General features: G+C 43.3%; 1 protein-coding gene across 1 annotated transcript; it reads left to right on the top strand.

The window, feature by feature from the left end:
• The first annotated feature begins 1,675 nt into the window (after positions 1 to 1,675).
• On the top strand, positions 1,676 to 15,182 carry FUCA1 (alpha-L-fucosidase 1). Its single transcript, XM_060784232.2, has 8 exons — positions 1,676 to 2,062; positions 5,616 to 5,750; positions 5,838 to 5,975; positions 7,290 to 7,395; positions 9,056 to 9,256; positions 10,164 to 10,354; positions 12,681 to 12,780; positions 13,537 to 15,182. Exons 1-8 carry the CDS (start codon positions 1,680 to 1,682, stop codon positions 13,675 to 13,677), a joined length of 1,395 nt encoding a protein of 464 aa, XP_060640215.2. The 5' UTR covers positions 1,676 to 1,679; the 3' UTR covers positions 13,678 to 15,182.
• Position 15,183: the final 1 nt, after the last annotated feature.

Below are 15,183 nucleotides of genomic sequence, written 5' to 3'. Positions count from 1 at the left end.
GTAAGGAGCCTAGCTGCCGCCCGTTACACCAGTTGAAATTTCCGGGCTGTTTTCAAAGGCAGCCCCACGTAGAGCGCATTGCAATAGTCCAGTTTAGTCTAGCAACTTTATTTCCCAATTAAATCACAAAAGTCACTGAGAGCCTGCTTGAATTTTGTTCGCCTCACCTCTCTGGGAAAGCCTTCCTTTCATCTACCTCAAGCAAACAAGAGTTCTTTCTCCCACCCAGATATATAAGCCTCATTTTCTAGTTTCCAACGGAGCTCTCACTACCTCTGAGGATGCTTGCCATAAATGCAGGCGAAACGTCAGGAGAGAATGCCTCTAAACCAGGGGTCCTCAAACTTTTTAAACAGAGGACCAGGTCACAGTCCCTCAAACTGTTGGAGGGCCGGATTATAATTTGAAAAATATATATGAATTCCTATGCACACTGCACATATCTTATTTCTAGTGCAAAACACTTAAAATACAATAATTAAAATGAAGAACAATTTTAACAAATATAAACATATTAGTATTTCAATGAGAAGTGTGGGCCTGCTTTTGGCTGATGAGATAGGATTGTTGTTGTTGTGTGCTTTCAAGTCATTTCAGACTTAGATTGAACCTGAGCGAGGGGCGGGTAAATGACCTTGGAGGGCCGTATCCAGCCCTCGGGCCAAAGTTTGAGGACCCCTGCTCTAGACCATGGCCATATAGCCCGAAAACCAGTGATCCCAGCCATGAAAGCCTTCGACAATACACAGACCTCACAACCTCTGAGGATGCCTGCCAGAGATGCAGGTGAAACATCAGGAGAGAATGCTTCTGGAACACGGCCATACAGCCCGGAAAACTCACAACAACCCAGTTATTCCGGCCATGAAACTACAAGAGAGGAGATTCCATCTGAACATGAGGAAGAACTTCCTGACTGTGAGAGCCGTTCACCAGTGGAACTCTCTGCCCCGGAGTGTGGTGGAGGCTCCTTCTTTGGAGGTTTTTCAACAGAGGCTGGATGGCCATCTTTCGGGGGTGCTTTGAATGCAATATTCCTGCTTCTTGGCAGGGGGTTGGACTGGATGGCCCATGAGGTCTCTTCCAACTCTTTGATTCTATAGATTCCATCTGAACATGAGGAAGCTCTTCTTGACTGTGAGAGCCGTTCAGCAGTGGAACTCTCTGCCCTGGAGTGTGGTGGAGGCTCCTTCTTTGGAGGTTTTTAAATAGAGGCTAGATGGCCATCTGTCATGGGTGCTTTGAATGCAATATTCCTGCTTCTTTGCAGGGGGTTGGACTGGATGGCCCATGAGGTCTCTTCCAACTCTTTGATTCTATAGATTCCATCTGAACATGAGGAAGAACTTCCTGACTGTGAGAGCCCTTCAGCAGTGGAACTCTCTGCCCTGGAGTGTGGTGGAGGCTCCTTCTTTGGAGGTTTTTAAACAGAGGCTGGATGGCCATCTGTCAGGGGTTATTTGAATGCAATATTCCTGCTTCTTGGCACGGGGTTGGACTGGATGGCCCATGAGGTCTCTCCAACTCTTTGATTCTATGAGTTTTGCAGCTGGCTGCCATGCCCCCTCACGTGACTCCGCCGAGTGGGGCTACTATTGGTCGGCACGTGACTCTGCTGAGGTGGCTGGCCATTGGTCGAGACGTCTCCTGAAGGCTGCCTCACGTGATTCGGCGGGCCAATGCGCATGGCGGAAGCGAGTTCCTCTCTGAGGGAATCCAAGATGGCGGCCTGGGCGGTGTTTGTTGCTCTTCTCTCCGTCGCGGCGGCATCTCCTCAGCGTTACACGCCGGACTGGGCCAGCCTGGACTCGAGGCCGCTGCCCGGCTGGTTCGACGCGGCGAAGGTGGGCGTCTTCGTGCACTGGGGCGTCTTCTCGGTGCCGGCCTGGGGCTCGGAGTGGTTCTGGTGGCACTGGCGGGGCGAGGGGCGGCCCGAGTACGAGCGCTTCGTCAAGGCCCGCTTCCCGCCGGGCACCAGCTACGCCGACTTCGCGCCCCTCTTCACCGCCCAGGACTTCCTGCCCGAGGCCTGGGCCCAGCTCTTCCAGCAGGCCGGCGCCAGGTCGGAAACATTGTAATGTGGACATAATTTCGGTTATAGCAGAAACCTTGCTGCGTATAAAAAGGTTCTCAAAAAGGGAAACTATATTGGGTTGTTGTAGGTTTTTTCGGGCTATATGGCCATGGTCTAGAGGCATTCTCTCCTGACGTTTCGCCTGCATCTATGGCAAGCATCCTCAGAGGTTGTGAGGTCTGTTGAAACTAGGGGAAAAATATTATTTATGTATTTATTTATTTATTTAAAAGTTTTATATACCGGCCTTCTCACCTCTCTTGAGGGACTCAGACCGGTTTCCAACCATAATATCACATACAGTTAATAAAAACATAATAATTCATTTTACACTAAAACATTAAAACAGCAATTACATTCAATAACTACAGTGGTCAGTCGTCACACTAACTCATTCATCATCCTCCATCCATATCTGGCTCACTCGTCGAATGCCTGTCTCCATAACCAAGTCTTCACCTGTTTCCTAAATGTCAGGATAGACAGGGCGGTTCTGATCTCCAGTGGAAGAGAGTTCCAGAGTCGAGGGGCCACCACCGAGAAGGCCCTGTCCCTCGTCCCCACCAGACGCGCTTGCGAGGCCGGTGGGACTGAGAGCAGGGCCTCTCCAGACGATCTTAATAATCTTGAGGGTTTAGATATCTGTGGAATGACCAGGGTGGGACAAAGGACTCTTGTCTACTGGAGCTAGGTGTGAATGTTTCAACTGACCACCTTCATTAGCATTTGATGGCCTGGCAGTGCCTGGGGCAATCACTTCTGCAGGAGTCTACCGTATACCATGCAGCTGTGGACAAGTCTACATAGGGACCTCCAAACACAGCTTTGCCCAAACACGAATCAGGGAACATGAAAGGCACTGCAGACTACTTCAGCCAGAGAAATCAGCAGTAGCAGAGCACCTGATGAACCAACCTGGACACAGCATTTTATTTGAGAACACAGAAATGCTGGACCACTCTCACAACCACCATGTCAGACTACACGGAGAAGCCATTGAAATCCACAAGCATGTGGACAATTTCAACAGAAAGGAGGAAACCATGAAAATGAACAAAATCTGGCTATCAGTATTAAAAAAACTCTAAAATTAAAACAGCACAACAACAGAGAGGAAGCAAACAAGGACATCTAATCACCTCTCAACAAAAGTTTGCTCCAGGCACTGCCAGGCCATTATATGCTAATCAAGGTGGTCAGTTGAAACATTCACACCTAGCTCCAGCAGACAAGAGTCCTTTGGTCCCACCCTGGTCATTCCACAGTTATATAAACCCTTTTTCCTAGTTCCAACAGACCTCACTACCTCTGAGGATGCTTGCTATAGATGCAGGCGAAACGTCAGGAGAGAATGCCTCTAGACCATGGCCATATAGCCTGAAAAAACCTACAACAACCCAGTGATTCTGCCATGAAAGCCTTCAACAATACAGGAAACTATATTATTATTATTAAACTTTATTTATACCCCGCCACCATCTCCCCAAGGGGACTTGGGGTGGCTTACACGAGGCCAAGTCCAGCAATACAGCAATGCAAATAAACAACCTACAACAACAGTAAAATATAAAAATAAAAAATAAAATACAAGAAACTAAATAAACATCAAGCAATGTAAAATCACAATAATTAAACACAGAAAATAAATCACAGTGGGCAAGGCCGATAGCAAGGATTAAAAAGTTTAAAAACACTGGATGAGAAGGCAATGTATTGTATCTGGACAGGGGATCGGAGGGACGAAAGTAGGGTTTAAATGCACTAGTAGGTAGAAAACAAAGTGCTTCCGAGGACATTATTTTGCAAGGTTTGGTCAGGTCAGGGGTTATAGTTCAGTTCATCATTCCTTGAAGGCACACTGGAACAGCCAAGTTTTCAAGCTCTTCCTAAAGACTGCCAGGATGGGGGCTTGCCTAATTTCTCTGGGGAGTGAATTCCAGAGCCGAGGAAGCCCTCTCCCTCGTCCCCACAAGTCGCACTTGCGATGGAGGTGGGAGCGCGAGAAGGGCCTCTCTGGAAGATCGAAGGGGTCGTGTAGGTTCATAAAAGGAAATGCAGTCACAAAGTTAGGCAGGTCCCAAACCTTTCAGGGCTTTGTAGGTAAGTACCTGCACCTTGAATTGGGACCGGAAAATAAACAAGGGGGTATACCGCTACCTGTAATTCACACCAGTTAGTAGTCTGGCTGCTGCTCGTTGGACCAGTTGGAATTTCCGGGCCGTCTTCAAGGGCAGCCCCACGTATAGACTATAGACCGGTGCTTCTCAACCTGGGGGTCTTGAGGGGGATTTCAGAGGGGTAACCAAAGACCATTAGAAAACACATATTTCTGATGGCCTTAGGAAGCCCTTTGACAGAGAAGGCTGAAGATCTCTCTGCTTATTATTTGTTAAACCCTTTAAGTATTACTTTTAATACATGTATTGCTGATACCCATCCTCCAACATTGCAGCAAACAAGACTGCATAATATGCCATATTTACTCGAATATAATGCACATCTTTTAAGGCAGTGGTTCTCAACCTGTGGGTCCCCAGATGTTTTGGCCTTCAACTCCCAGAAATCCTAATAGCTGGTAAACTAGCTGGGATTTCTGGGAGTTGTAGGCCAAAACAGGTTGAGAACCACTGTTTTGAAGTATAATTGCTTAGCCAAAATGGACATGCACTTTACATTTGATGGCACATTCGAATCATGTGCCCAAATATGCCTATGCTTTTCCATCAGGCTGAGGCTACTGAACTCGGCAGCCTCCGCCTGATGGCTTCCCAACTTCCTCCATTCAGACCCTGAATAAAGCCAGCTAGGAAGCCACACCTCCTCTTCCAATCCTAGTTCGCCAGCCAGTTTGATGGGGGTGCCGCTTCTCCCACCTCACCCCTTTCCAAGTCCTGTTGTCCTTAGCCTCCAATCTGGGAAGCTAAGGAGAAGGGAATCCCCCTCCCTTCTTCCCAAGCCACCTTCCGCCTATTTCAGCTGGGAGGCTAAGGATAAGTGCTGCCCCTCTCCACCAAGTCAAGACTGGCAAATTATCCAGCCTCTACTTGGCAGAAGGGTGCCACTTCTCCTTGCTTCTCTGGCAAATCCATTTTTGGTCATGTGCACCTCAAAATTGGGGTGTGCATTACAATTAATGGTGAAATAGAGTCATGTAAATACATATACATAGACGAGTATACGGCCAGACATCTGTATCCCAGGATTCTGCACCCGCAGTTTCAATGAGCTGCAACTTGAAAAATTTCCAAAAAGCCCACCTTGATCTTGCCATTTTATATAAGAGACAGCAATTTAGTAAACAATTTGTATATGATCACATGAACATCCACGGATCTTGGATCCTGTAACCAAACCCCAGAGGTGGGGTGCACTTCGGATGTATTAAGACAGAGTAAGGAGTATCTTCCTGAATTTGATCTGCCGATGGTACAGTTTTAAAAGGCAGATGAAGCTTTGTCTTTTTCTTTGCTATCTCTTAAATGTGGGTATATTTACTCTGAGTTCTCTTCCTTCCTGACTTGTTATCTTCCTTTGCCTAAAGATATGTGGTGCTGACCACAAAGCATCACGAAGGCTTCACCAACTGGGGTTCCCCCGTGTCTTGGAACTGGAACTCGGTAGATACAGGGCCCCATAGAGACTTGGTGGGAGAACTGGGAGATGCCCTCCGAAAAAGGTATGGATGTGGGTTCAAAGGTTGGGGTGGAGAGGTTGGGCTTAGGAGCTTTCTGATCACTTGCGGATCTTTTGTTCTAATCTTTAGGAACATACATTATGGGCTGTACCACTCCCTCTATGAATGGTTTCATCCACTCTATTTGATGGACAAAAATAATGAATTCAAGACACAGTATTTTGTCTCTGAGAAGACTATGCCAGAGCTTTTTGACCTTGTTTTAAGGTAAGAGCAAGACATCATCAGAAAAACCTAGATTAGCCTATACTATCTAGACGTGGTTCCCTCTAAGTGTGTTAGACTGTAACTTCCAGAAGCCCTTCTATGAAATTTTGTTACTTGTAGTTTGGTGAAAGGCTAGAGCTCTCTTGCTGAAAATTCTAAAGACCTCATGAAACGGCAAATTCCAGGATTCCATAGGAATTGAAGTGGAGCCAAGTGCTTTAATTGCTTATGTAGTGTGAAAGAGACTCCTAGATGTATTTCATCAGAAGTGAACCCTGTTGCGTGCAACAAGGCCAAGTACATCTGCTTAGAATCTGCGAGACCAGGGACAATCCTGTGCTTCTGTCTATAGCTCTGTTCTGTAGGTGCTCTAATACTGGCCTATACCTGCTAAGTGCCTCGGCTGCCAAGATGCACAGACCCAACACCCCACTGCATAGATGGAGGCAAAGACAGGCTTGTTTTACTAGCAAATTTGTAACAAAGGTGACCAACATGCAGGCTGTGTGTGGTTATGTCACTGTATTGTGGTCTAGGAGTAACAACACATTTTTATTTGTTCTCTGAAACCAAGTGCATGAGAAAGATGTACCTGGCTTTGAAGAATAATCGAATTCTCTGAAGCACTGCTTATTAAACTCAGGATCCTGGCCCCAAATGAGGTCCTCTGAGCTCAGAGTTGGGATCACAAAAATTTGGCAGTAGTAAAAGGTTTCTGAATGCTACCTAGATATTTACACAAATCTGTTAGTTACAGTGGGACTTTGCAGAAAATGCTTCAACTATATTCCATAAAAAGGAAAATCGGCCTATATAGCAAGCCTTGCAAATGCTGATTTATTACACTAGCCAACACACATTTTGGTGTCTCAAATGTCAGTCCTGTTTCTGGGTCTATTTCTGGGTATATGCCAGTTTCTCCATATCAGCTCTAGTTTTTGAGATAGAAAACATATTTACCTATATACCCAGGTCATGTAAAAATATCTTGGGCAAAAGGGATCACGAATGAAAAATGTTTAAGAAGCCCTTCTCTAAAGCATAACACTCTATTCAGAAAACAGCATAAACTCTTCATGTGCTTGGTTTTAAGAGGAAAGGTTTATTATCTTTAATGTTATGCCACCAGATTTAGCTAGCAAGATATGTCTAGTCCTTAGAATGTGAAGTTTCCCCGCCCTGCTGAAATTGTCCACTTTGTTTTACAACAGTATAATCAGACCAGTCACTATTAGCACATCTCAACAGAATGAGCAGGAACTAGGACACAATTGTATTGGTAAATTTTCTGGTTTTGTTAATCTGCATCTAAAGGTACAAGCCGGATCTCATCTGGTCTGATGGAGAATGGGAAGCTCCAGATACATACTGGAACTCAACTAATTTCCTTGCCTGGCTTTACAACGATAGTCCAGTCAAGGTATCTGAATTTGCTTTGAACTGGGGCAGTTAATGAATGTTGAAAACCCAGCCAAGTTTTTCCTACTTGCTTGCATTTGAGATTAAGACTTTAGAGTGGCTCTTTAGATATTTTGGCCCATGAAAGCCTTTGTGGTTCTTCAGAGTGTCCAAAATGTATCTGTCACCTCTTTAGTGAGACCTGTTAGGTTTTTCTTGATGGAGGCTCAGTTCATGTAGCTAACGGTGAGAGCACTATACAAACTCCACTTTAAGTATTGTAACAAAGTGCAGGAAATAGAAATATGTATTACTTGTGATTGCCATCTCCAAGTCTGAGAACAGAAATAGCAAGAGTATATAACTCCATAATTCCTGTTTTCTACACATTTCTAAACCTTTGAGCAAGAGTGGGAATTGCATGTCCAGATGGTGCTGAATGTTACTCGCATCATTTCTCTCCCCATTGGATGTGCCGGGTAGGATTGCTAGTATTTTTGGGTCAGCAACACTTGAGGGGGGAGGGGGGAGGGGGGGGGTCTGCTGTTCCCACAAAACCTCAGACTATGCATGTGCTTAAACATGAAGGTCATGTTGGAAAAATGGCATAAATAGCAGGCCTTCAGAGGATGTGACTAGTGCTATGAACCCCTTCGCTACTGAGACATTGGGAATTTTAGGGATGATAATAAACTGCTGAGCTGCTGAACTTGCTGACTGCAAGATCGGTGGTTTGAATCCAGGGAGCAGGGTGAGCTCCCACTGTTAGCCCCAGCTTCTTCCAACCTAGCAGTTCGAAAACATTCAAATGTGAGTAGATCAATAGGTACCGCTTCAGCTGGAAGGTAACGATGCTCCATGCAGTCATGCCAGCCACATGGCCTTGGAGATGTCTATGGACAACACTGGTTCTTTGGCTTAGAAATGGAGATGAGCATCACCCCTCCAGGGTCAGACTTAATGTCAAGGGGAAATCTTTACCTTTAATAATAATTTTATTTCTTACCCGCCTCTCATGGCTCAAGGCGGGGCACAACATAGCTAGAAACACATCATCGTAAAACATTATATAAAATACACGTATTAAATATATTTCTATGAAAAACATATTTTAAAGTACACAGAACAAAGATTAAACACAAGACATGACTTTTAAATTCATAGTTAAACTAATTGGGTAGGCCTGCCGGATAGTCATAAAGAGCTTTGATACTTTTCATTGAGCTTAAGGTGGAGTAAAGTGATAAACGGAACTGGGCGTGTGTAATACTTTCTAGGATCCTATATTACTGTCTTTCCATGTTTTCTTACCCAGAGGATGATAATGATTTCTTTGTTATCTGCCTTTCCTCAAAAGCCCGAGGCAGGGCACAACACAGTTAAAATAATCACTGAATACATACAATAAATTACGTATATTAAAACACATTTCTATAAAAGACACATAATAAAATAGATGAAACAAAGAGTAAAATATAACAATAACAGAATGGCAATTTAAAATACATGGTTTAAAATTGACTGGGTAGGCCTGCTGAATAGTGAAAAATAAATAGGGTACTGTGTCTACAGAAGCATTAAGCTCTGGTTTGTTTTGAGCACCAATGAAGGCAGCCCCACATTCCTTCCCTCCTTATGCCACAAATGTCGCTTCAACTCTTCTCTTGGATCTGTCTTGGTAGGACACCGTGGTGGTGAACGATCGATGGGGCTTCAATTGTTCCTGTCATCACGGAGGCTACTATAACTGTCAAGACAAATACAAGCCCGGGACTTTGCCCAGCCACAAGTGGGAGATGTGCAGCTCTATTGACAGGAGGTCTTGGGGGTATCGAAGTGGCATGCAAATCTCTGAGCTTATGGATGAGTCCAGCATCATTATGGTAAGCAGAGGGAGGGCCACAAGTTAGTTCTGAAGCAGATTAGAAAGTCTTGCAAGACATTGCTGAAGAGGTTCAGCAATGCAATGAAGTTTAAATTGGACCTTGGATTTAACAAGAGTAGGAAACCAATTGACGAAAAAAGCAGTCTAGATGGGTTGTTGAAGTTCTTTCTTTACTGTCCTGATTTTTAATACTGGTAGCCAGATTTTGTTTATTTTCATGGTTTTGTCCTTTCTGTTGAAATTGTCCACATACTTGTGGATTTCAATGGCTTCACTATGTAGTCTGACATAGTTTTTAAAACAACAACACTCAGAAAACAGAGAAATTCCAGACAAGAAACAATAAGGACCAGCTAACACCTCCCTACAAAGGATTCCCCTAGGCAGGAAGCAGCCAAACCTTGAAGCTGCAAGGGTATTCAATACTAATCAAGGTGATCAGTTGTAACATTCACACTTGCCTCAAACAGACAAGAGTTCTTTTTCCCACCCTGGACAGATATATAAACCCCACTTGCCTAGTTTCCATCAAACCTCACAACCTCTCAGGATGCCTGCAAAGATGTGGGTGAAACGTCAGGAGAGGATGCTTCTGGAACATGGCCATACAGCCTGGAAAACTCACAGCAACCCACTCTAGAGGGGTTTGACAAATTGAATACCAGAAGTAAGAGTATTTTCATCCTTCAGATTCTAAATGCTAGACAGAGAAGAGGCAGAAAGGTGACTGTTCAGCCAAACTGCTGGACAAGCAAGCTTCTATTTAGATTCTTACTTCAGTATAAGGACCAAGCTAGAGATCTCAGACATACAGGCCCTTACTGTTTTATGATTCTTTTTCAAAATTATTTTTCTCCTCCTGACTTGGAATTGCTCTCATGTTTCATTTTGTGCTTCCACTTCAGGAACTTGTGCAAACTGTGAGTTATGGAGGAAACTATCTCCTCAACATCGGACCCACAAAGGAAGGGGTGATAGTTCCAGTCTTTCAGGAACGGCTTCTGGCTCTTGGGAAGTGGCTGAGCATTAATGGAGAGGCCATTTACGAGTCAAAACCATGGAGAGTTCAAAAGGACAATGGCAGTGACAGCACTTGGTATGATCAAATTATTCCAAGCTTTTTACTTACTTGGTATGCAAAACTACATAAGCTTCTTTTCAAAGTTAACGTTGTTGTGCTATATTTAAAATATTTTACCTATTCAGAAAGCTTGGAAAAGGTAACAGCAGTTGAAGCGACAAAGTGCTTTCCTGTTTTCCTTTAATTTGCCTTTGGTGTCTTCCCAATGCATTAAATGACAAATCCTACACTTAATTGAGAATTCTTGGTATTGTGGTTCAATATAATAAGATCAAGTTGGAGAGTGCTGCTGTTTTCACTGTGAATAGGTCTTTAATCGGTTTTAAGAGTTTTAACTGTTTATTTTCAATACCATTAGTATTTAATTCTATTTTAATATTTGTATACATTTAGGTTTTAAATTGTATTGTATTGATTTTAATGTAAGTCACTTTGAGTCTCTTTTTTTAGAGAGAAAAGGCAGAGTATATATAATTATGACGATACATTTAGAGTATGTCAGATTGGCGGAGGCCAGGAGGATTCTCTAGGGGATGTCAGTGCGGTTGCCAAAGACCATCAGAAAACATAATATTTTCTGTTGGTGATGGGGGTTCTGTGTGGAAAGTCTGACCCAATTCTATCATCGTTGCTGTTCATAACGCTCTTTGATTGTAGGTGAACTATAAATCCCAAAAACTACAACTCCCAAATGTCAAGGTCTATTTTCCAGTGTTCACATTTGGGCATATTGAGTATTTGTGCCAAGATTGTTCCAGATCCATCATTGTTTGAGTCCACAGTGCTCTCTGGATGTAGGTGAACTACAACTCCACAACTCAAGGTCAATGCCCAACAAGCCCTTTTTGTATTTTCCTTTGGTCATGGGAGTTCTGTGTGCCAAGGTTGGCTCAATTCTATTGTTGGTGGAGTTCAGCAACTACAACTCCCAAATGACAAAGTCAACCCCCCCCCCCCAACCTCACCAGTATTCAAATTTGGGCATATCGGGTATTTGTGCCAAATTTGTTCCAGTGAATGAAAATGCATATCAGATATTTACATTACGATTCATAACAGTAGCAAAATGACAGTTGTGAAGTAGCAATGAAAATAATTTTATGGTTGGGGTTCACCACAACATGAGGAACTGTATTGAGGGGTTGCGGCATTAGGAAGGTTGAGAACCACTGCTTTTCCTTGGTTGACTTTTTGATGCATCTGGGGAGGACAAAAGAGAAGTGGAAGGATTGAGAACCTTTTTATGTTTTATTTCATTAATATATATATTTTCCTCCAATTCACACACTATCTATGTGTTGGTGATGAGTTAAAAACTAAGAAATTGGCTTTTTCTTTTTTTTTCTTTTTTTCTTTTTTTTTTCTTTTTTGGTCGTGTCAGGAGCGACTTGAGAAACTGCAAGTTGTTTCTGGTGTGAGAGAATTGGCCGTCTGCAAGGACGTTGCCCAGAGGACGCCCGGATGTTTTTGATGTTTTATCATCCTTGTGGGAGGCTTCTATCATGTCCCCCCATGAAGAGCTTGAGCTGATAGAGGGAGCTCATCCACGCGCTCCCCGGATTTGAACCTGCCGGCACAGGGGTTTAACCCACTGCGCCACCGGGGGCTCCTCAAGAAATTGGCTGAAATAATAGTAATTCTCCATCTCTTAATCTTGTTGAGGGCATTTGAAGGGAAAGTCCTTTGCAAAGAAGTGAATGGAAAGTTTCACCTAGACCCCTTCTGGACACAAGCAACACTATGTTATTGACGTCAGTAGTTGCTGGGAGAAAGGACAGATTGCAGTGCAATGTTTGCTTTTTCAGAGTAAATGCAAAGTTTGACTTTGAGCCTTTCATCAGTCCTCTTGGCTGGACAGATGAAGTGTGAGAGAAAACCTCAGAGGCCTGTTGTCTCACCTTCAACTCTGGTCAAACTTGGCAAGGCTTCATGTTGAGCCAGGGAGTGCTCTATTCCATTTGTGCGTGTGTGAGGAGTGACTTGAGAAGCTGCAAGTCGCATCTGGTGTGAGAGAATTGGCCGCCCACAAGGACGTTGCCAAAAGGATGCCCATATGTTGTACCATCCTGTGGGAGGCTTCTCTCATGTCTCCGCATGGGAAGCTTGAGCTGACAGGCGGGAGCTCTCCCCAGATCCAAACCGCCAACCTTTCAGTCAGCAGTCCAGCCAGCACAAGGGTTTAACCCATTTTGCCACCGAGGGCTCCCTATGTTCCATTGAAGGATGAAAACTTTCAATGGGATAGAGCACTCCTCATTCAACTTGAAGCCTTGCAGATGTTCAACTTTTTTATTTTCAAACTGTTCTCCGTATTTCACTGCTTCACTTCGTCTTCTCTCAGGTATACTTCAAAGGGAACAGTAGTCTATGCTATCTTCTTGACCTGGCCAGAAAACAGTGTGTTGCAGCTGTCATCCCCTGTCCCATCTGCAAGCACTCAAGTAAGGAGAATTTTGGAAATATTCTGGTTTAAGATCTGATGACATTGAGTTATATTTTGCACCAAGAAATTCAAAGCATCTTGCAGTTGTAAAATGTACTTAAAGCAGAACTAATTGTGTAATGAACCCCTTTAACAGAGACAGAAGCTCATAAACCCCCCAAAACTGACACTGAAGACATGAAAGAAAGACAGATTCAAACAGACACTTGAAATCCTCAAGTTTAAAATATGATCAATCTTTAACTTAATGTATATTGACTGTTGGTTGTTCAAAGGCATTGAATAGTTGCCATATATAAAGCTGCCTTGAGTCCTCTTCGGAGTAGAGAAAGGCAGAGTACAAATAGAGTAAATAAAATAAATGCCAACATCAGTCTTGCAGGAGTTGCTGATAAATTGGCTCTGGCATAATTGTTAAACAAGGTATTTGTGATTTTTGAGAACCCAACCCCTTTCTCCCAGAGAAGTTGGTGACTTTAATACTGGGTTGTTGTAGGTTTTTCAGGCTATATGGCCATGTTCTAGAAGCATTCTCTCCTGACGTTTCGCCTGCGTCTATGGCAAGCATCCTCAGAGGTTGTGAGGACTTTAATACTGTTTGTTTTCCTAGAAGATCTATACAGCAGAGGACATTTTTGAAGCTGTGCTTCATTTTGAAATTGCTTTTGCCCTAACAGGAAGTCATTTGATACATCAGTAAAGTGTTTTCTATAATGCAATAGATCAGCATCTCTTGTTTTTTTATCTCCTGCAGGTGACAATGTTGGGGGTCTCTGCCCCTTTGAAATGGCAGGCCTTGCCAGACAAGGGGCTGGGGGTCACTCTGCCCTTGACCATCCCTTCCCTGCTTCCTCTGCAATATGGCTGGACTCTCAAACTGGTTGGTGTCTCCTGATGGCGAAGCAGGACAAGAATCAAGGCACTCCCAGAGATGACACTTGGATGCCGCTGTGATTAGTGGCACAAACAGATTAAGACATAAACAAATCATTGTTGAATGAAGCAAAAGCTTTATATGTTAACCATCCTCAAGTGCTGCATTTTGATCAAAAAGGATTGAAGAAGCAACTGTCTTCCAACATGATTTAACTGCCATAATATATAAAGTATCGCTTGTATGGAATGAGAACCATCTCCAGAGATTTCAGGGCAATTTCAGGACTATTGTGACCAGACACTAGAAGAGCAGCTGCTGAAGGGGAGACCGCCATTGTGTTTATCGTCTTTTTCAAAATTCATCATTCAACCCTGGCTTCCAATCTGCTTTGATGGTGGTGGGAGCTTTCTTATTTCTACTTGAGATTGTGAAAGGTCCTACAGAGTTTTTGGCCAAGATAAAGAAGCCTGGAAACAGAGTCATTGACAGGTGAATTGCATAGGGAAGGGACCACAGTGTCCACTCAGATTGCTGTTGGCAAGCCACACAGTTTTGGAGCAAATACCAAGCAGTTTCAGTTGTTTTGGAATCTAGATGGGAACAAAAAACAACATAGTTCTTGGGAAACAGTGAAGTTATGACGTCCATTGTCAGGAGTCTGCCATTGGGCAAGATTGTTTAGTCAAATTGAGAGAGTGCCCAGATGATCAAGATGACTTGTTTGGTAAGGAATGACATTTGGACGAGGATTACATCCAATGAAATCTCAGTATATTCACAAATGAATGCAGAGTGTCCAGCTAAGTCGCCTACAGAGTAGGTAATCTTTTTGCTCAAAAGAAGAGTGCTGCCTTGAATGGTCGAACATTCATTTTTTTCACAAATGATACTACGCTATTTCTTTAACTTGCACCTTTTATCAAACCTCCAGAAGCATTTCTCCCACAACACATTTCCTTTATGAATGGCTCATGTTTCACCTGCTTTTTGTGAACGATTCCCTTATTTTATAATTTGAGCAGTCCTTTAGATAATCAAACACAAAATATGGAAGGAAATCTTTGCACTTGCACTCATGTTCCTTGGAGGATGTTCTTGCAGATGGATCGGCTATAATTTTTTGGTATAATTATTTTCAGTTTTGCTACAGCATCATCTAGTGTTGGATTAAAATGCAGGGGATTTGGCATTCAGTTTTGACACTGCAAAGGGAGTATGCACCGGTTATTTGCTTTTCATGTGGAATGCAGACTGGTAGGCCCTGGACTATGAAGAAAGGATTGATCAGTACAGTTCTTCCATCCCGGATTGCTGTAGTGAGGAAAAGTATGCACTTGCTTAAGAATATTTGTGTTCTTATTAAATAGCTGGTTATTCTATGGCAAGAAAACAGCTTGTTTGACCCAAACTGCGAGTGGTCCTTCTCATATAGGATGCTGCCAGATTTCAACTGCAGTGCCTTTTTGTACCTAAATTTCATATGTCACTTGTTTTTTTATAAATAAAAACTTGAATCTGAATAAG

Source organism: Anolis sagrei, chromosome X (assembly GCF_037176765.1).
Source record: "Anolis sagrei isolate rAnoSag1 chromosome X, rAnoSag1.mat, whole genome shotgun sequence".
Classification (NCBI taxonomy): domain Eukaryota; kingdom Metazoa; phylum Chordata; class Lepidosauria; order Squamata; family Dactyloidae; genus Anolis; species Anolis sagrei.
This window is presented reverse-complemented; position numbering and strand designations above follow the sequence as displayed.

Excerpts from the sequence above, each read along its gene's own strand:
- FUCA1 (XM_060784232.2), top strand. The coding sequence starts at position 1,680 with ATGCGCATGGCGGAAGCGAGTTCCTCTCTGAGGGAATCCAAGATGGCG. Across the intron at positions 2,063-5,615 it reads TTCCAGCAGGCCGGCGCCAG|ATATGTGGTGCTGACCACAA; the intron begins GTCGGAAACATT and ends CTTTGCCTAAAG. Across the intron at positions 10,355-12,680 it reads AATGGCAGTGACAGCACTTG|GTATACTTCAAAGGGAACAG; the intron begins GTATGATCAAAT and ends GTCTTCTCTCAG.